We start from the raw sequence: 21,747 nt of genomic DNA on the forward strand, positions 1-21,747 counted from the left end.
GTTTTACTCAATGCTTTAGCACACTCCGCCAACCATGATGTCCTTGCTGTGTCTGAATTCTGGCTTAGGAAGGCCACCAAATATTCTGAGATTTCCATCCCCAACTACAACATTTTCCGTCAAGATAGAACTGCCAAAGGGGGAGGAGTTGCAATCTACTGCAGAGATAGCTTGCAAAGTTCTGTCATACTTTCCAGGTCTATGCTTCTAATATAAAAAATGTGTCTCTCCAGAAATAAGTCTCTCACTGTTGCAGCCTGTTATAGACCCCCCTCAGCTCCCAGCTGTGCCCTGGACACCATATGTGAATTGATTGCCCTCCATCTATCTTCAGTGTTCATTCTGTTAGGTGACCTAAACTGGGATATGCTTAACCTCTTGGGGCTAGGTGGGACGCTAGCGTGCCACCTGTGGTGCACTCCATCAACAGCAGGTGCATTTCAAGAGCGGCAAATTTGAATCCAAATAAATGTCAAAATTCAAATTTTTCAAAAATACAACTATGTTACACCATTTGAAAGATAAACATCTCCTTAATCTAACCACGTTTTACGATTTCAAAAAGGTTTTACGGCGAAAGCATAAATTTAGAGTATGTTAGGACAGTACATTTACAAGAGTTGTGTGTAATGTTTTGTCAAGTCAAAGACAGGGTCACCAAAACCATAAAACCAGCTAAAATGATACACTAACCTTTTACAATCTCCATCAGATGACACTCCTAGGACATTATGTTAGACAATGCATGCATTTTTAGTTCTATCAAGTTCATATTTATATACAAAAACAGCGTTTTACTATGGCATTGATGTTGAGGAAATCGTTTCCCTCCAATAACCGGCAGTCAAGTCAGCGTCACAAATTAAATAATTAAAATTAGAAAACATTGGTAAAATATTATATTGTCATTTAAAGAATTATAGATTTACATCTTTTGAACGCAATCAACTTGCCAGATTTAAAAATAACCTTACTGGGAAATCACACTTTGCAATAATCTGAGCACTGTGCCCAGAAAAATACGCGTTGCGATACAGACTAGACGTCATGTTGGGGAGATCTAAAATCGAAAATACTATGTAAATAATCCATTACCTTTGATTCTCTTCATCAGATGTCACTTCCAGGTATCACAGGTCCATAACGAATGTAGTTTTGTTCAAAAAAGCTCATCATTTATGTCCAAAAATCTCCGTCTCGTTAGCACATGATGTAAGCCAGCCGGACTTCTCGTCATGAACGAGGGGAAAAAATATATTTCCGTTCGTTCAAACATGTCAAACGTTGTATAGCATAAATCATTAGGGCCTTTTTTAACCAGAACATGAATAATATTCAAGGTGGACGAATGCATAGCCTTTTATAACGTATTGGAACGAGGGTACCCAACATGAAGTAGCGCGCCAGGTGTCTAATGGGACATCACCGTTCCATGGCTCTTGTTCGGTCAGATCTCCCTCCAGAAGACTCAAAACACTTTGTAAAGGCTGGTGACATCTAGTGGAAGCAATAGGAAGTGCCAAAATATTCCTAAACCCCTGTGTTTTTCAATGGGAGAGGTTTAAAGTCAATACAACACATCAGGTATCCACTTCCTGTCAGAAAATGTCTCAGGGTTTTGCCTGCCAAATGAGTTCTGTTATACTCACAGACACCATTCAAACAGTTTTGGAAACTTTAGAGTGTTTTCTATCCATATATAATAAGTATATGCATATTCTAGTTACTGGGTAGGATTAGTAACCAGATTAAATCGGGTACATTTTTTTTATCCAGACGTGCAAATGCTGCCCCCTAGACCCAACAGGTTAACAACCCGGCAGTCCTACAATCTAAGCTAGATGCCCTCAATATCACACAAATGATCAAGGAGCCCACCAGGTACAACCCAAAATCCGTAAACATGGGCACCCCCATAGATATTATCCTGACCAACTTGCCCTCCAAATACACCTCTGCTGTTTTCCATCAGGATCTCAGTGATCACTGCCTCATTGCCTGCATCCACTATGGGTCCGCGGTCAAACGACCACCCCTCATCACTGTCAAACGCTCCCTAAAACACTTCTGCGAGCAGGCCTTTCTAATCGACCTGGCCCGGGTATCCTGGAAGGATATTGACCTCATCCTGTCAGTCGAGCATACCTGGTCGTTCTTTAAAAGTAATTTCCTAACCATCTTAAATAAGCATGCCCCTTTCAAAAAATGTAGAAATAAGAACAGATATAGCCCTTGGTTCACTTCAGACCTGACTGCCCTCAACCAGCACAAAAACATCCTGTGGCGGACTGCAATAGCATCGAATAGTCCCCTTGATATACAACTGTTCAGGGAAGTCAGGAACCAACACACACAGTCAGTCAGGAAAGCAAAGGCTAGCTTTTTCAAACAGAAATGTGCATCCTGTAGCTCTAAAAATGTTTGGGACATTGTAAAGTCCATGGAGAACAAGAGCACCTCCTCCCAGCTGCCCACCGCACTGAGGCTAGGTAACACTGTCACCACCGATAAATCCACGATAATCGAGAATTTGAATAAGCATTTCTCTACGGCTGGCCACGCTTTCCTCCTGGTTACCCCAACCCCGGCCAACAGCTCCGCACCCCCCACAGCTACTTGCCCAAGCCTCCCCAACTTCTCCTTCACCCAAATCCAGATAGCAGATGTTCTGAAGGAGCTGCAAAACCTGGACCCATACAAATCAGCTGGGCTAGACAATCTGGACCCTCTCTTTCTAAAATTATCCGCCGCCATTGTTGCAACCCTTATTACCAGTCTGTTCAACCTCTCTTTCGTATCGTCCAAGATCCCTAAAGATTGGAAAGCTGCCGCAGTCATCCCCCTCCTCAAAGGGGGTGACACTCTAGACCCAAACTGTTATAGACCTATATCCATCCTGCCCTGCCTTTCTAAAGTCTTTGAAAGCCAAGTTGATAAACAGATCACTGACCATTTTGAATCCCACCGTACCTTCTCCGCTATGCAATCTGGTTTCAGAGCTGGTCATGGGTGCACCTCAGCCACGCTCAAGGTACTAAACGATATCATAACCGCCATCGATAAAAGATTGAATACGGCTGCACTGTACATCGATCTGGCCAAGGCTTTCGACTCTGTCAATCACCGTATTCTTATCAGCAGACTCAACAGCCTTGTTTTCTCAAATGACTGCCTCGCCTGGTTCACCAACTACTTCTCAGACAGAGTTCAGTGTGTCAAATCGGAGGGCCTGTTGTCCGGACCTCTGGCAGTCTCTATGGGGGTGCCACAGGGTTCGATTCTCGGGCCGACTCTTTTCTCTGTATATATCAACGATGTCGTTCTTGCTGCGGGTGATTCCCTAGTCCACCTCTACGCAGACGACACCATTCTATATACATCTGGCCCTTCTTTGGACACTGTGTTAACAACCTCCAAACGAGCATCAATGCCATACAATATTCCTTGCGTGGCCTCCAACTGATCTTAAACGCTAGTGAAACTAAATGCATGCTTTTCAACCGTTCGCTGCCCGCACCCGCCCGCCCAATTAGCATCACTACTCTGGACAGTTCTGACTAAGAATATGTGGACAACTTCAAATACCTAGGTGTCTAGCTAGACTGTAAACTCTCCTTTCAGACTCATTTTAAACATCTCCAATCCAAAATTAAATCTAGAATTGGCTTTCTATTTCGCAACACACCCTCCTTCACTGATGCCGCCAAACATACCCTAGTAAAACTGACTATCCTACCGATCCTCGACTTCGGCGATGTCATTTACAAAATAGCCTCCAACACTCTACTCAGCAAACTGGATGCAGTGTATCACAGTGCCATCCGTTTTGTCACCAAAGCCCCATATACCACCCACCACTGCGACCTGTATGCTCTAATCGGCTGGCCCTCGCTACATTTTCGTCGCCAGACCCACTGGCTCCAGGTCATCTATAAGTCTATGCTAGTTAAAGCTCCGCCTTATCTCAGCTCACTGGTCACGATAACAACACCCACCCGTAGCACGCGCTCCAGCAGGTTTATCTCACTGGTCATCCCCAAAGCCAACACCTACTTTGGCCGCCTTTCCTTACAGTTTTCTGCTGTCAATGACTGGAACGAATTGCAAAAACGCTGAAGCTGGAGACATATTTCCTCACTAACTTTAAACATCAGCTATCCGAGCAGCTAACCGATCGCTGCAGCTGTACATAGCCCATCTGTAAATAGCCCATCCAATCTACCTACCTCATCCCCATATTGTTTTTATTTACTTTTCTGCTCTTTTGCACACCAGTATTTCTACTTGCACATCATCATCTGCACATCTATCACTACAGTGTTAATTTTGCTAAATTGTAATTACTTGTTACTATAACCTATTTACTGCCTTACCTCCTCACGTCATTTGCACACAGTGTATATAGACTTTCTTTTTTTTCTATTGTGTTATTGACTGTACGCTTGTTTATTCCATGTCTAACTCTGTGTTGTTGTTTGTGTCGCACTGCTTTGCTTTATCTTGGCCAGGTCGCAGTGGTAAATGAGAGCTTGTTCTCAACTAGCCTACCTGGTTCAATAAAGGTGAAATAAAAAAAGTGAAAAAATAACATTGAGACAGGATAGATCCTCTTTAAAACCTTGTCTCTATCCTCATGTCAATAAATATGACAGACAGTGATGTAGTAGTGAAAAAAGATGGGTAAACTATAAACTCCAGTGGGCGATCGAGATAAGATGAACAACCACCGATATAGACCATATGCTATTCGAATTCTTAGAACTGTATTGTTTACTTGCACTAATTGTCTTTTTAGGTTTTGTGTAGGTTTTACTTTACTGTCCAAATGCTTGGATGGCCTCTCCATCTGCTTGCTTTGTCCTTCTCTCTGTCTTCTCTGCCTCCTGCATTGCAGCCTGCCTCAGCCTCACCACTGTCTGCTCATCAGTGTCTGGCTCACTAATCTCTGTAAAGCTAGCTAGCCACCAGACTGAAATATCCGCGACTATTTACCAGTTGTAGACAAATTCTCCCAGATCTTTTTATTGTGTGTGTGTGTGTGTGTGTGTGTGTGTGTGTGTGTGGGGGGGGGGGGGATGTCTCGGCCTTAGCCGTGGGCGGAGTTCGCTGTTGGACAGAGTGGTGAATGAATGAGAGCTAACAAGGCAAATCTGGGATAAGTAGGCGAACATAATGAGCATATCTGAATCATGATTCCACTCGTTCACAGAGAGGCAGGTACGATTAGAGCTCAGATCAAGAATATTAGCGTTCTGAGCGTTGATCAACACTGGGAACGCAATAAGTGGGTAAACGATAATTAACTAAATAAAAAAGGTGAGTAAACGCTATTTCACAAAAAGGTGCATAAACGCCTTTTATGTGTGTTTCCCCTCCACTACATCCCTGATCACAGATGGTGATGGAGCAAGTTGCTAAAATGTGATGCTTCAAACTGCCTGTTTGACAGAAATCCTAGCAGAAATTACCTCTGAGATTGAGATTTCTAATGTTTCTGGAGGAGCACTAGCTCTCGATATTTGGCATAGTCAATAGTGTCATCTAATAGTAAAGCCTGCAATCCAAGACAGTGATGGTAATACTATGGAGACAGATATACAGTACATGTCCTTTCTGAAGCCATAATGGGGGCCAGATTAAAAACCCAACACGCTGCTTGTTATATTCTCCAAGGGTACTTCTACTAGTCAACAAGGGTGCTTCCAGAGTGAAGTTTGCTGATAAACATGCTTTCTAGTGTGGTAGGACTGATGTGAATAAGACTGAATTGTTGATTACTAAGAAATGTTATGCTTGATCTTGATATTTCATTGTGATAACAGTGAACCAGGTGATTTACCTGCGATAACACATTTTCAAAGCTTGTTGAATTGAAAATGTCATGATGTTAATTTGGACTCGCGATAAAAGTTAATATAGGCCTAGTCTAGAAAATGTAATGAATAGAATGTATTTAATATATACAGTATTCTAGCAAAATGAATGTGTGTGGGCAGCGGCACTATATTATATTCCACCATGCTTCATTCTAACTGGCTTTTGTTTGCAGTCTGGCCTTGGCAGGAAATCATGGTGGGCTGATTAGGTGGAGTCCAAGTGGGGTAAGAGAGTAGCGGGAGTGCCAGACGCCCATGCCATAGTGCCCCAGGCACCCCACTTCCAGCCAAGTGCACATCAGGAAGAAGCACCTCTTCAGTGGCTCCACTGATCCCTGACCAGCCCTAGATTCCCCAGGCGGGTGCCCCTTTCTCCTCACTCACGCGGAATTGAGCTCAGGGAAGACAACTCTGCATTCGGTCCAATACTGGTCCAAGGTACGTCGATGTGTATCTGTGTGAATCACTTCTTTGTTTCTGTCACTGATTTCTCTGTTTCTGTCTCTGCCCTCTATCAGAGTCTTTCTGTTTCTGTCTGCCTGTGGCTCACCTCTCTCTCTCTCTCTCTCTCCCTCCCTCCCTCTCAAGTTCTCTGTCTCTGTCTCTCTCACTCCATCTCTCTCTACCCTAACTGCATCCAATTAAATATCCAACCACTTGATATAGGGTTTTGAAACTGGCAAACAGGTGGCAGCACAGTTGCATTTTACAACAATCGAACAGATTACAATCATCTCTGAGTTTATGGAACCTGAAGGCTTTCAAAACAAGACTCTTCTAAAATTGCAGTGCCATAAAGAAATTGCTGACAGCATCACAATATAAGCACCCACAGCCCAAATTCATGTCCTCATATATCTGTGACACGGGTCAGGATAAAACATTGGAACAGGTGGGAGTTTTAATGGTCACCACTCCCACCCAAGTGGCCTTACTGTCTACCTCTATCTCCCCTGGACGTTTATTCACATATTCCATTATGATTAATGGATCGTTTAGACTAACGAGCATATAAATGGCACACACAGCACTCCGGTTATAATCAGCAAATGGCTGGGACAGGGAGAGAGTACTTCGGTAAATGCGATCCCATAGGGTATGACTGATGACTGGCTGAAATGGGGGCTCAAATTCAGAACCCTTAGCACCATGGCACCTTTGGATTATTAACACCAGCCACACAGGGTTTCATTCCTCCATCTTGGGTAATTGTTGCACCTCCCCTATGATTACCTCTATCCACCCTGTACGATTGACAGTGAGGCTGGGGATACCATGGATTGTTAGGGCCATCTAAAATGGATGTGTCACGCCTAAGACCAGGAGGTGTCAATTGAATCCCATTCCTGTAAGATTATCAACCAGTGAGACAAAATATATGGCACATTAATAACTGTTGTAGGGCTACGCAGTCAGGCTGACATATGAGATACATGACATACGATGAATAGCAATCATGTTCCTCTGGCCTGGAGAAACAGTCAGTGTCAGACTGTGCAGTAATTACATTGATGTTAGAAACACGTTGCTCGACTTTCAGTTAAGCATGAGTCCATTGATGTAAGAGCCTGGACAGGAGTATGCACACCAGTGGAGGCTCCTGAGAGGAGGAAGGGGAGGACCATCCTCCTCAATGAATTTCATAAAAATTAAAATGGTAAAACATTGAAAAAGTTACACTTTACACCAAATAATTGACTATAACACACTGTTTTGCAATGAAAGTCTATAGTCGCCTCAACAGCACTCTGTAGGGTAGCACCATGGTGTAGCCGGAGGACAGCTGGCTTCCATCCTCCTCTTGGTACATTGACTTCAATACAAAACCTAGGAGGCTCTTGGTTCTCACCCCCTTCCATAGACTTACACAGTAATTATGACAACTTCCAGAGGTAGACAGCATGTCAGTTCTTGCAGCATGAACTTCCAGCATGAACTGACATGTTGTTTACCCAATCAAAGGATCAGAGACTGAATATAGTACTGAAAGCATAAGCTACAGCTAGCTAGCACTGCAGTGCATAACATGTGGTGAGTAGTTGATTCAAAGAGAGAGAAAGACAATAGTAGAACAGTTCTCAACAAATTAATTTCTTCAAAAATGAAGGAGAAGCAAGAGAGAGAGAGATTGTCATTTTTTTCAGTTTCTCTTACTTAGCTAACAAATGCAGCTGGCTAGTTTAGTTACTCAAACACCCAGCTCAAACAGAAGGATGCTATGTTAGCTAGCTGGCTATGACTATCCCACACAACACTGGAACTCTTTCGATTCAAGGTAAGCTTTTGGTTTTATTAATTTATTGCCACCGGGGCCTGCCGGAGTAACTGCTTACTGTCTATACACTGTAACGTTACTGCATGATTGTAGTGGGTTTACTAACGAAGTAGTTCTATTAGCTATGTTGACTAGGACGTTACTTTAGCTAATATGGGGACAATGATGTAGGCTGTGTGTAGCGGTTATGACATGGTTTGGCTTAGATTTTTTTTGTTGCCTGGTCACATACAGCTGATGTGTTTTTCATTGAAGTCCACAAACAAAGGGAAAAGGTGAAAGGAGGAGAGTGTATAGATGCGAGAAGGAATACAACATGGCTGCTATGAAAGTGAACTGTGTTTGCGCATGATCAGGGTTGTATTCTGGGTTGCATTCGGGGTGGTATTCTGTTGAAAAACGTTTCTTAAACGTAAGCAAACGAACCGGGGATAAAAATACCTGAATTTGTCCAATAGAAATTCATGTTTGCAACTTTTGGACTAACGATTACACCCTAGATAAGATAGATGCAGGCAAGAGTGTGCAAGGCGGTATTGAATGTGTCACTGTCTGTCCATGTGTCACTGTCTGTCATCTCACATTTTTCTCTTGACCTGTGTGCACCTACAGTACCAGTCAAAAGTTTGGACACACATACTCAAGGGATTTTCTTTATTTGTACTATTTTCTACATTGTAGAATAATAGTGAAGACATAAAAACTATGAAATAATGCATATGAAATCATGTAGTAACCCAAAAAGTTTTTAACAAATCAAAATATATTTTATACTTGAGATTCTTCAAAGTTGCCACCCTTTGCCTTGACAGCTTTGCACACTCTTGAAATTATCTCAATCAGCTTCTCCTGGAATACTTTTCCAACAGTCTTGAAGGAGTTCCCACATATGCTGAGCACTTGTTGGCTGCATTTCCTTAACTCTGCGGTCCAACTCATCCTAAACCATCTCAATTGGGTTGAGGTCTGGTGATTGTGGAGGCCAGGTCAACTGATGCAGCACTCCATCACTCTCCTTCTTGGTCAAATAGCTCTTACACAGCCTGGAGTTGTGTTGGGTCATTGTCCACTTGAAAAACAAATGATAGTCCCACTAAGAGCAAACCAGATGGGATGGCGTATCGCTGCAGAATGCTGTGGTAGCCATGCTGGTTAAATGTGCCTTGAATTCTAAATAAATCACAGACAGTGTCACCAGCAAAACACCCCCACACCATCACACCTCCTCCTCCATGCTTCACGGTGGGAACCACACATGCAGAGATCATCCGTTCACCTACTCTGCATCTTCAAAGACACAGCAGCTGGAACCAAAAATCGCAAATTTGGACTCATCAGACCAAAGGACAGATTTCCACCGGTCTAATGTCCATTGCTCGTATTTCTTGGCCCACACAAGTCTCTTCTTCTTATTGGTGTCCTTTAGTAGTGGTTTCTTTGCAGCAATTCGACCATGAAGGTCTGATTCACACAGTCTACGTCCGAACAGTTGATGTTGAGATGTGTCTGTTACTTGAACTCTGTGAAGCATTTACTTGGGCTGCAATCTGAGGTGCTGTTAACTCCAATGAAGTTATCCTCTGCAGCAGAGGTAACTCTTGGTCTTCCTTTCCTGGAGCGGTCCTCATGAGAGCTAGTTTCATCATAGCGCTTGATGGTTTCTGGAACTGCATTTGAAGAAACTTTCAAAGTTCTTGAAGTGTTCTGGATTGACTGACCTTCATGTCTTAAAGTAATGATGGTCTGTCGTTTCTCTTTGCTTATTTGAGCTGTTCTTGCCATAATATGGACTTGGTCTTTTACCAAATAGGGCTATCTTCTGTGTACCACCCTACCTTGTCACAAAACAACTGATTGGCTCAAAGGAATTACGAAGGAAATCAATTCCACAAATTAACTTTTAACAAGGCACCCCTATTAATTTAAATTCATTCCAGGTGACTACCTCATGAAGCTGGTTGAGAGAATGCCAAGAGTGTGCAAAGCTGTCATCAAGGCAAAGGGTGGCTACTTTGAAGAATCTAAAGTCTAAAACAACACTTTTTTGAATTATTTCATAGTTTTGATGTCTTCACTATTATTCTACAATGTAGAAAATAGTAAAAAATAAAGATAAACCCTTGAATGAGTAGGTGTGTCCAAACTTTTGACTAGTACTGTACCGTACTTTCATTCATAGGCTAGGTTGTAGCAACCTCATGATGGGTATAGGGAAAGTTTGAGTATCATGTAGTAGCCTAAACCTATCGATGTTAAATTGAACTGGGTGAATGGAATATGAATGACAGTCATCCAATATGCTGTAATAGAAATAAGGCCATGCTCATAAAAAAACAATATTGTCCTTCCTCATCATAAACGGCACTGAGTGCCACTGATGCACACACGCATGCACACAAGCATACACACACACATTGTTGTCTGGCTGCAGATCATCAGGCCTGTTATAGATAACCTAAGGCTTAGGGTCAGAGCTGCAATCATGGTGTATTGTCTAGAGGGAAAATTGAAGGGTGCTGAAAGTGCAGCAAAGCACAGAATGCGTTCACCAGCCATCAACACTCCCTGAATCTCTCACACACACACACACACACACACACACACACACACACACACACACACACACACACACACACACACACACACACACACACACACACACACACACAGGTCAGGGTAAGTAACAGGCTTTGCTGATTCAGCCAACACCATTTTTTCTGTCTCCACATCCTGTTTCTACATTTAGGGAATCTACTGAGTAGAGACAAACACAACACTGGAAAATTTCATCTGTAACTTCAAAGCATCAATTCATATCAGATAAGTGGGATAATAGAAACAAGGTTAGACTGTCATAGTGGGCCAAATATGAGTTCTGACACATCAAAACAGTTCCATAGCTCCTAAGTAGCACATCAAACATTATTACAGAGGGAAACGCAGTGCACAAAGGTGTATGCACATACAGTGGGGACAGAATACAGAAACCAGAAACTCAATTTGAGACTAAACTTAATTGTGAAAAGACTTCAAAGTGTGTCTTTGAATGGTGGCTTGGGCAGAATGTTAACTAGCCCAATCTTGGAGCCCTCAAAAACTGCACGGTGAAATAGAGACAACAGACAATGAAATATGAAAATCTGAACTTGAAGGGGAGAGATTTGTGTCTTTGCGTGCTGATGTAGTTGTTTGTGTGTGCACGAGCATGCGTATTTGTGTGTGTTTGACATGTAGAAAGATAATAGAATAAAGAAAAAGAGAGAGAGTAGTGGGAGAGAGAACAGCGCTCTATTTGTTGAGTCTCACTGAACCAAACAGGACACTTCAACAGGCCGTCTGCTCTGGAGAAACTTGACCAACTTGTTCTCACTCAGACTAGATTCACTCATAATCTCTAATAGTGTCTCTCTTTTCAGACTCTATTCTACAATGGCAGAGACACTGTCTTTGGTGCTGAAGTGGGTTACAGCAGTCTCTATCTCTCTCTCTACTCTGTCGCTCTCTTTCTCAAACACAAGCGTACTCGCATACAAGGGAAACATAACTACTTGAACAAATGGATCCCACAACTAGAACTGTTCCCCCTCAGTTCTCCCCACAATCTAATTCTAAGAAATGTATGCCCCTATCATTAGTTTCACTCATCAGCAAGACTCTTTATAAACTACACAGATGGTGTCCTCTCCCCCTTGCCTGTCTGGTGTCACTGAGACGCCCCTGCGCAGTATGGGGCCTCGTGCCACTGTGCCACCGTGCCAAAGGGCCTGTCTCCGCCATGGCCTCTCATTACAATGCAAAAGTAATCAGCAACAACAACAACGGGGGAAATAAAGAGAACTTCACAGCTGCACTCACACTTAATCTGTTTAAAAACTGGCATCCATGTAAAACAAATGTTCAGTGGGGCTCGGGGAAATGTGGAGAGACGGCAGAAAAGGGAACTAATTTACTGCATAAAACGCTGTTTCAAGCCAGCCCAAATGAAATAGAAAAGTCCTTCATAGCCTCCCTCTCGTCTCGTACAGTCCCAGTTCCTGCCTTCTCCATCTTGCGTATAATTTGACTGCGCATTAATTTCCTTGCGTGGCCTAATCTCAGAGCCTAGCCGTCGAATTCCCTTTCCCTCTCTCGGCAAATTGAGTTTCCCTTACGTAAAAGCGCCAGTCCAATTAGCATGTTTGTTATCCTGGATTGGGTCCCTCTTTGTGCTGAGAAAAACAATTTCAACTGTAGGTCTCAAAAATAGTTTATTTTCTCTCTGAGTCACAGAGAGGAAATCTCCCGCCAGCGACTTGCACTGAGACTCTTTAGGATTTGAAAGTTAGACAGTTGGACCACTGAAAGGATTTGATTTCACAGAGCCGACATTCAATGACAAAGCTAATTCCTGGGCTATTCGCTCAGGGTCTTTCAATGACAAAAACTTCTAACTTGTGGGTTAACAGAAAATATAAAAACACTTTTTTCAAACACAAAGACATAGCCTTCCTGTTAGTTAAGTTGGTTGGACATCTAGCAACCCCCCAGCCAATTGTTAGGGCCTGCTCTACAGTATCTCACAGCTAGGCTCTGTGTAATACGCTACATTACTTAGCATATAGAGGAGGCGGCGTGAGGGGGTGATGAAGTGTGTATTCAAGGGCATGGGGTAAGCTGTCCAAGGTTAATGTCTCATTTCCACAGTGGCCACTCAGTCTCTTCCAGTAGTGGGTAATGTCAATGACATTGATGGGTCTTTTACTGTCATATATGATTTGAGTGCACGGCAATGGCCAAGGTCTGAATTTATGGTCCTGAGCACTGAGGTCATGGATGTGACTACAATCTAGACATTGTACTGAGACGCTGCATCACACACACAAGCCTCCAGAAAGTAAAGGGATACAGCATGCTAGAATAACAAGCCAAATTATCATCAGCATGGACATTATATATATATTATATACCACCTCGGACAGTTACGTCGGCAGACCAGTCGTGATGGATCGGCGGGGCTCCGTGGCGCTAGTAAAGGGCCCAGGCCAGGCCAATTGGCAAAAGAGGTATTGTAGGAGAATTGGCTGGTGGACCTCTTTGGCTAGCTGGGAGATGGGCCTAGCTCCAGGCTAGCTCCAGGCTAACTGGTGCTTGCTTCGGGACAGAGATGTTAGCCAGGAGTTGCCACCCGGATAGCAGCTAGCTAGCTGTGATGATCCGGTATAAAGGTTCAGAGCTTGCGGTAGGAATCGGAGATGTGGTGGAGAAAAAGCAGTCCAATATGCTCTGGTTTGATAGCGCGCTGTGCAGACTGGCAGGAATTGACCGGGTTGAGGCTGGCTGATGTCTGAGTTAACGGTGAGGACTACTAGCATCTGCTAACTGCCTACTAGCTTGTAGCTAGTTAGCTGGCTAGCTTCTGATGGGGGTTCCGGTTCTAAAGTATAAAAATAGTTGATCTCTGCCTAGAAGGCCAGCATCCCGGAGTCACCTCTTCACTGTTGACGTTGAGACTGGTGTTTTGTGGGTACTATTAATGAAGCTGCCACTTGAGGACTTGTGAGACGTCTGTTTCTCAAACTAGACACTCTAATGTACTTGTCCTCTTGCTCAGTTGTGCACCGGGGCCTCTCACTCCTCTTTCTATTCTGGTTATTAGAGCCAGTTTGCGCTGTTCTGTGAAGGGAGTAGTACACAGCGTTGTACGAGATATTCCGTTTCTTGGCAATTTCTCGCATGGTATAGCCTTCATTTATCAGAACAAGAATAGACTGACGAGTTTCAGAAGAAAGGTCTTTGTGTTTCTGGCTATTTTGAGCCTGTAATTTAACCCACAAATGCTGATGCTCCAGATACTCAACTAGCCTAAAGAAGGCCAGTTTTATTGCTTCTTTAATCAGGAAACAGTTTTCAGCTGTGCTAACATAATTGCAAAAGGGTTTCTAATGATCAATTAGCCTTTTAAAATGATCAACTTGGATTAGCTAACACAACGTGCCATTGGAACACAGGAATGATGGTTGCTGATAATGGGCCTCTGTACCCCTATGGAGATATTCCATAAAAAATATGCCATTTCCAGCTACAATAGTCATTTACAACATTAACAATGTCTACACTGTATTTCTGATCAATTTGATGTTATTTTAACGGACCAAAAAATGTGCTTTTCTTTCAAAAACAAGGACATTTCTAAGTGACCCCAAACTTTTGAACAGTAGTGTACATGGTGGGTGTCAACCTTGACAGAAATGTGCTCTCTGTACAGTGATAAAAAAACTTTCATACTAAATATTTTATTTATTTAACCTTTATTTAACTAGGCAAGTCAGAACAGTGACTAATGAGCATTAGTCTTACCTCTGGTGTGGCTTGGGCCTCTGTTGCGTCCTGTAGAAGAGTTGTGTGTGACGTTGTGTTGAAAGTGGGCGATCTCCGGGGTGGTGTTAGTACGGAAACTCTCCTTAAACCGCCGCATCAATGCATCCACCGTCTCCTGCTTGGGGTCAAGGGCTGTGGGAGGAATAAAACAACGAGATGTGAGATCTGTTAAAAGGTTTCACACTTAGAGAGGGTTAGTTACAAAGCATGAGAAACAGGCACTGGTACGTTGTAAATGAAAACAGGGAAGATTAAAGCAAACGAACACATTTGAATGAGAGCCGGGTTGTGAAAATACTTTGTTCAGCAGTCTCCTTGAAGTGCAATTCATATATTAATAGATGTATATTAAAAAACACCTGCTTTGCATCAAAGCAGCATTTAGAATGCATATATAATAAATATGATGAAATACCTTGACTCTAGTTTGATTACTGACTATGACTTTGAGGGCTATACATCTGGGCAGTTATCAGGAAGGTCATTTTACTTTTGGACCCCAATTGATTGGAACAGAGTAGTTGACAAAACAAGTTTGCAGAGTTTGAATCATTTAGAGTATTTTAGACTGAACAGCTGACTCACGCTAGCTCAGTCTAAATCAACATGCATTTTGTGTCATTTTGTGTAAATTACAAAGCCTAGTCACAGTAGTTAAATTGGTACTTATTTGGTGCACCGTTTTCAGTACATTTCCGCCTCCTATAAGTACATAGGTTGTTGAAAAGAAGATGGGCTCTGACTTTCTGACTGCCTCAGTTCAACAACCTTTCATCTCTACAGGAATCCCCCTTCAATGGGCTGCCCCTTGCCGCTCTGTTGAACACTCCATTCCTAGTTCAATCGAATACACGCTTAACTGAGGGAAGATCCTCGGAGCCATATGATGTGATGACAGGTAGCCCTATGCGGGACTGCTGGCATAACCCCCCCCCCCATGACAGACCTTAAGGTTATTATATACTGCTCAAAAAAATAAAGGGAACACTTAAACAACACATCCTAGATCTGAATGAAAGAAATAATCTTATTAAATACTTTTTTCTTTACATAGTTGAATGTGCTGACAACAAAATCACACTAAAATAATCAATGGAAATCCAATTTATCAACCCATGGAGGTCTGGATTTGGAGTCACACTCAAAATTAAAGTGGAAAACCACACTACAGGCTGATCCAACTTTGATGTAATGTCCTTAAAACAAGTCAAAATGAGGCTCAGTAGTGTGTGTGGCCTCCACGTGCCTGTATGACCTCCCTACAACGCCTGGGCATGCTCCTGATGAGTTGGCGGATGGTCTCCTGAGGGATCTCCTCCCAGACCTGGACTAAAGCATCCGCCAACTCCTGGACAGTCTGTGGTGCAACGTGGTGTTGGTGGATGGAGCGAGACATGATGTCCCAGATGTGCTCAATTGGATTCAGGTCTGAGGAACGGGCGGGCCAGTCCATAGCATCAATGCCTTCCTCTTGCAGGAACTGCTGACACACTCCAGCCACATGAGGTCTAGCATTGTATTGCATTAGGAGGAACCCAGGGCCAACCGCACCAGCATATGGTCTCACAAGGGGTCTGAGGATCTCATCTCGGTACGTAATGGCAGTCAGGCTACCTCTGGCGAGCACATGGAGGGCTGTGCGGCCCCCCAAAGAAATGCCACCCCACTCCATGACTGACCCACCGCCAAACCGGTCATGCTGGAGGATGTTGCAGGCAGCAGAACGTTCTCCACGGCGTCTCCAGACTCTGTCACGTCTGTCACGTGCTCAGTGTGAACCTGCTTTCATCTGTGAAGAGCACAGGGCGCCAGTGGCGAATTTGCCAATCTTGGTGTTCTCTGGCAAATGCCAAACGTCCTGCACGGTGTTTGGCTGTAAGCACAACCCCCACCTGTGGACGTCGGGCCCTCATACCACCCTCATGGAGTCTGGTTCTGACCGTTTGAGCAGACACATGCACATTTGTGGCCTGCTGGAGGTCATTTTGCAGGGCTCTGGCAGTGCTTCTCCTGCTCCTCCTTGCACAAAGGCGGAGGTAGCGGTCCTGCTGCTGGGTTGTTGCCCTCCTACGGCCTCCTCCACGTCTCCTGATGTACTGGCCTGTCTCCTGGTAGCGCCTCCATGCTCTGGACACTACGCTGATAGACACAGCAAACCTTCTTGCCACAGCTCGCATTGATGTGCCATCCTGGATGAGCTGCACTACCTGAGCCACTTGTGTGGGTTGTAGACTCCGTCTCATGCTACCACTAGAGTGAAAGCACCGCCAGCATTCAAAAGTGACCAAAACATCAGCCAGGAAGCATAGGAACTGAGAAGTGGTCTGTGGTCCCCACCTGCAGAACCACTCCTTTATTGGGGGTGTCTTGCTAATTGCCTATAATTTCCACCTGTTGTCTATTCCATTTGCACAACAGCATGTGAAATTTATTGTCAATCAGTGTTGCTTCCTAAGTGGACAGTTTGATTTCACAGAAGTGTGATTGACTTGGAGTTACATTGTGTTGTTTAAGTGTTCCCTTTATTTTTTTGAGCAGTGTATATAGCTGGTCAGGACATGGATGGTTGTTGAAAACTGTTGCTGAAAAACAGCAAGTAAGAGAACATGGGTAAATTGACATATAAATACATCCCAAGATTTACACCCATTGGTTGATAGAGAGGAAGGTGATAATTGCAAAAGTGAGTCCATAGGTTAAACATCAAGCTTGAGGAATGTGCATTACTGTGCCATGCTCATAGGCTATAAGGTAAATAGGTTAATGACATTCCGCACATGTCTAATAGGAAAGAGGAGAAGAAACAGGAAGTTATGCTGATGATGATACATTTGTATTCATGCCCACTATGCCCCTAGAATAAAAAACAAAGTGAATTATGTTATGCTTACTGGATGAAGTTAAACTTTCGTAAATTACATTTCAACCCCTGAAGAAATAACCTTCTTTGAATGTTGTCAAGTTTGGCATGAAAAAGCAGTTGTGCAATTCACATCTGAACAAGAAAATACCTCAGAAGCTTTGCACTATTTCAAAGTGGGTATCACTGCTGAATCGGGCTGCTGTAATAGACTCAAAGCACAAAGGACTACAGATGAGAAGAAAAAATGGGCACATTTCTTTCCAGTTAATCTTCCAAAATGGAGCGCTCCAGTTTACAATAGGTAATGGGCATTGTTTGCATAGCCCCCTTTGAAAACCAATATGAGATGTAGTGAGGAGTTGCAGTGCGGCTCAGGCACATTTCCTTCTACTCGGCAGAAAATCACCAACCCTCGGGGGACTCATATGACCCATCTAAACATGTTCTGCCCCATTTGCGCCACCGAGACAAGAAATGAGAGAGAATATTCTTCCCATTGTTTCCTCAGCACAACAAAAAACACTCAAATCTATCCCTAAAAAACACAGAGGGAAGCGACCATTTATCTAGAGCCTCCATTACCAAGCGGAGTGCTGTTCCCCCATGGCCCGCAATGCATCAAAAGTTCAATTAAAGTGAGATATGTAGACCTGGGAGTCTCTCGGAGGAGCGATGATACGTCTGGACATGGGCTATTTACTCGCAGTGCAGTGTGTGCAGGAGCGGAGCGGCCTAAAGTGAGCGACAGAGAGGGGGGTTCGGAGATAGATGTGGCCCGGCTCACAGCGGTATAGCGCACTACACAGACAGGGTCATTTCTCAACCTCCCCAGCTTCGTCTTTCTGTCTGTCAGTCTGTCTCTCAGGTGTGCTCACATCATGAATTATTATCAAACATATATTTGCCGGGAACACTCAGGGAATGCCAATGAGAGAAATAACTAAAGTGCTGAAATAAAAAGTTGTAGAATAAAAGTCAGATAGCATTAAAGTTGGAAGTTATGTTTCCTTGTAGTAGAATAGAAACAGTGTTACATTCATGTGTATGGTTCAGTCAGTTTGTATCAGTTCATATTGTAATTTGGTTCCTCAAAAACAAATATATATTGGTTTTGAAGTTACACAGATTAAGAATTAAGCCACCATGAAATGTGGAAGTTATATGAACATGAAGGTGAGTTGCATAACCAGGATACCATTGTCCTTTCATTCCATAAAAATAATTTGAAATGTGTGTTACAATCTTAATTGAAAATGTGCTCTATGTTTTCCAGTTAGCCATACTAATAAATGATCAGAATGTGATAATGACTTTAATAGATTACATTTTCTCGTAAACAAAGATTTAAGTAAAAAAAAATACAATTAAGAGAATCCTTGTCTCCCAGAAGAGAAAATTGTAACAATCTACAAAGACGTGTATTTTAAAGCTCCTAAACAAGATCTCTTGTGATTAAGAACTTGTATTGGGAAACCATTAGAACACAAAAGAGCAATGACCAGCCCATCTCACTTCAGAACAAAGCTCCAACTAATGCTACTGTCTATCAGCTTCTTAACATTAGATTAGTGTATTTGTGCTTCTTTAACAATGGGCAAACATAAACAGAGAATGCATTTACGCCTTTTTACTACCCAGTGCTTTACATTATGTAACCTCCACATCTTAAACAGTGGCCATACATACAGTACACTAGAGTATGCCCTCTGCCCTTTAAAATCCACTTAGCAGTGGTGAATCACACACTATACTATGCACCATGTCCTTTACTAATGCCCACATCTTGAACAAGGAATGATATAGCATATAGCGAACAGCTCACTCTTGGCTCCTTCACGTCCACTTGAACACATAATGTATGAGTGTGGCATGTAGAAACCCCAGCGGAGGGTTCGATGAGCCTGGGAAGACTCAATGAGACGGCTCATCTAATGACAGTGAGACGCTGCATATGAAGCACTAGCCAGCTAGCAAGAGTGCTACACTAAGACAGTAAATGCACTGAGAATTCCCCATTGGGCCTTCGACAGTTCACTTGGCTAATCCACGGGCCTAAGCTCAGAAAACAAACAGACTGGGCGGGCCATGTGGGCAGCAGCCACTTAAGCCCTGACCTGCCATGACTGAGGAGTGGCTGCCTGCCTGAATGTGTGAGGGAAGGAGGTTAACTGGGCCCATACATATTGCATGGCCCCTTGGCGCTCACTTTGTTCTATCGGGGAGGCGGAGATGCTATCCCAAATAAGCCCTGTGAGGCCCCGTGGCGCACCTCTTCAAACAAATCGTTTGTCTCTTTAGTGTGTTCGGCAACTGCTATCCATATACTTTATCATGCTCTCTCTCGCTCCACCTCTCTCTGTAACTGCCTTTCTCCCTCTCTCTCTCTCTCACACACACACACACACACACACACACACACACACACACACACACACACACACACACACACACACACACACACACACACACACACACACCACACACACACAGTGACTGGCTATTGATATTGTCTTCTAAATCCAATATGTTTGTTGAGATTGGCTTTAAATCATGCCTGTGTGCTGAGCCTCTGTTTGTCTCTCTTGTCTCTGTATGAAGATATCATCCAAAGACACTCTAATTGATATCACTTAAGGGAAAGATGCATGTTGTCCATTTATAATTGTGTTGCTTTTTTTCTTATTTTTTTGCCATTACAGCAAAGCTCTGAATTGATCAAATCTACAGACAAAACAGGTTTCTAATAATTACAAAACACAAAGCTAGGAATGGTTGTCAGCAAGAAAAAATTATATAATTTCAAAAGTTGAACTACCAAACTGGAAGTCAATTTCCTTCATACCAGAAAATGGTTGGGGGATTGGAGATACAGGTATGAGACACACTACATGACCAAAGGTATGTGAACACCTGCTTGTCGAACATCTCATTCCAAAATCATCGGCATTAACATGGAGTTGGTCCCACCTTTGCTGCTATAACAGCTTCCACTCTTCTGGGAAGGCTTTACACTAGATGTGGAACATTGCTGCGGGGAATTGCTTCATTCAGCCATAAGAGCATTAGTGAGGTCGGGCACTGATGTTGGGCGATTAGGCCTGGCTCGCAGTCGACGTTCCAATTCATCCCAAAGGTGTTTGATGGGGTTGAGGTCAGGACTCTGTGTAGGTCAGTCAAGATCTTCCACACTGAGCCTCCTGAGTGGAGCAGAGGTCTAAGGCACTGCATCGCAGTGCTAGAGGCGTCACTACAGACCCAGGTTCGATCCCAGGCTGTGTCGCAGCCGGCCGCGACCGGGAGACCGTGGCGCACAATTGGCCCAGCGTCCTCCGGGTCAGGGGAGGGTTTGGCCGGCCAGGATGTCCTTGTCCCATCGCGCTCTATCGACTCCGTGTGGCTGCCTTGGTGCATGCACGCTGACTTCGGTCGCCAGCTGTACGGGGTTTCCTCCGATACATTGGTGCGGCTGGCTTCCAGGTTAAGTAAGCAGTGTGTGAAGAAGCAGTGCGGCTTGGCAGGGTTGTGTTTCGGAAGGACGCATGGCTCTCGAACTTCACCTCTCCCGAGTCCGTATGGGAGTTAAAGCAATGGGACAAGACTGTAACTATCAATTGGATATCTTGAAATTCGGGAGAAAAAGTAATTAAAGAAAATGTCCTAATAAAAATATTATTCCACATCAATCCCAAAAAATAATTTCTTTATGGACCTTGCTTTGTGCACGGGAGCATTGTCATGCTGAAACAGGAATAGGGCCTTACCCAAACTGCTGCCACAAAGTTGGAAGCACAAAATCGTCTAAAATGTCATTGTATGCTGTAGCGTGAGTTAAAACTTCTTAGCCCCCTTTTTTTCAATTTTTGCCTAAAATGACATACCAAATCGAACTGCCTGTAGCTCAGGCCCTGAAGCAAGGATATGCATATTCTTGATACCATTTGAAAGGAAACACTTTGAAGTTTGTGGAAATGTGAATTAAATGTAGGAGAATATAACACAATAGATCTGGTAGAAGAAAATACAAAGAAAAAAAACGTTTTTTTCTACCACCATCTTTGAAATGCAAGAAAAAGATCCCAGTTCTATCCATCACCCTGGTTGTAATTCTGATGGTGTCGACAAGATGGCAGCAGTGCATGTGCAAAGCTTCAGACGGATAACTTGAAGCATGAGCGAACTACATGACATTTAGTGTGAAGTCACACAGTTACATTTGGACAAATTGTGAAGGAGACAATTGCATTCGTATTACATTTTTCAGCAAGAATATCGTCAAATCTGTATTCTTGGACTTTGATTTAACTTTTACAGTATTAGTAGCCATATTATAAGTTCAACATTTGCAAAACAACCAGTTTTCATAACTCCACAACTCT

At 43.3% G+C, this 21,747-nt stretch overlaps 1 protein-coding gene across 1 annotated transcript in view; it reads right to left on the bottom strand.

Annotated features, from left to right (window-relative positions):
• LOC106563268 (astrotactin-2) overlaps nucleotides 1-21,747 on the bottom strand; it is a 533,795-nt gene that overhangs the window by 363,793 nt on the left and 148,255 nt on the right. Inside the window, exon 4 of the mRNA XM_014128700.2 lies at nucleotides 14,488-14,640. Coding sequence (XP_013984175.2) covers nucleotides 14,488-14,640 — 153 coding nt within the window. The remainder of the gene's footprint in view (nucleotides 1-14,487; nucleotides 14,641-21,747) is intronic.

Source organism: Salmo salar, chromosome ssa11 (assembly GCF_905237065.1).
Source record: "Salmo salar chromosome ssa11, Ssal_v3.1, whole genome shotgun sequence".
NCBI classification, from domain to species: domain Eukaryota; kingdom Metazoa; phylum Chordata; class Actinopteri; order Salmoniformes; family Salmonidae; genus Salmo; species Salmo salar.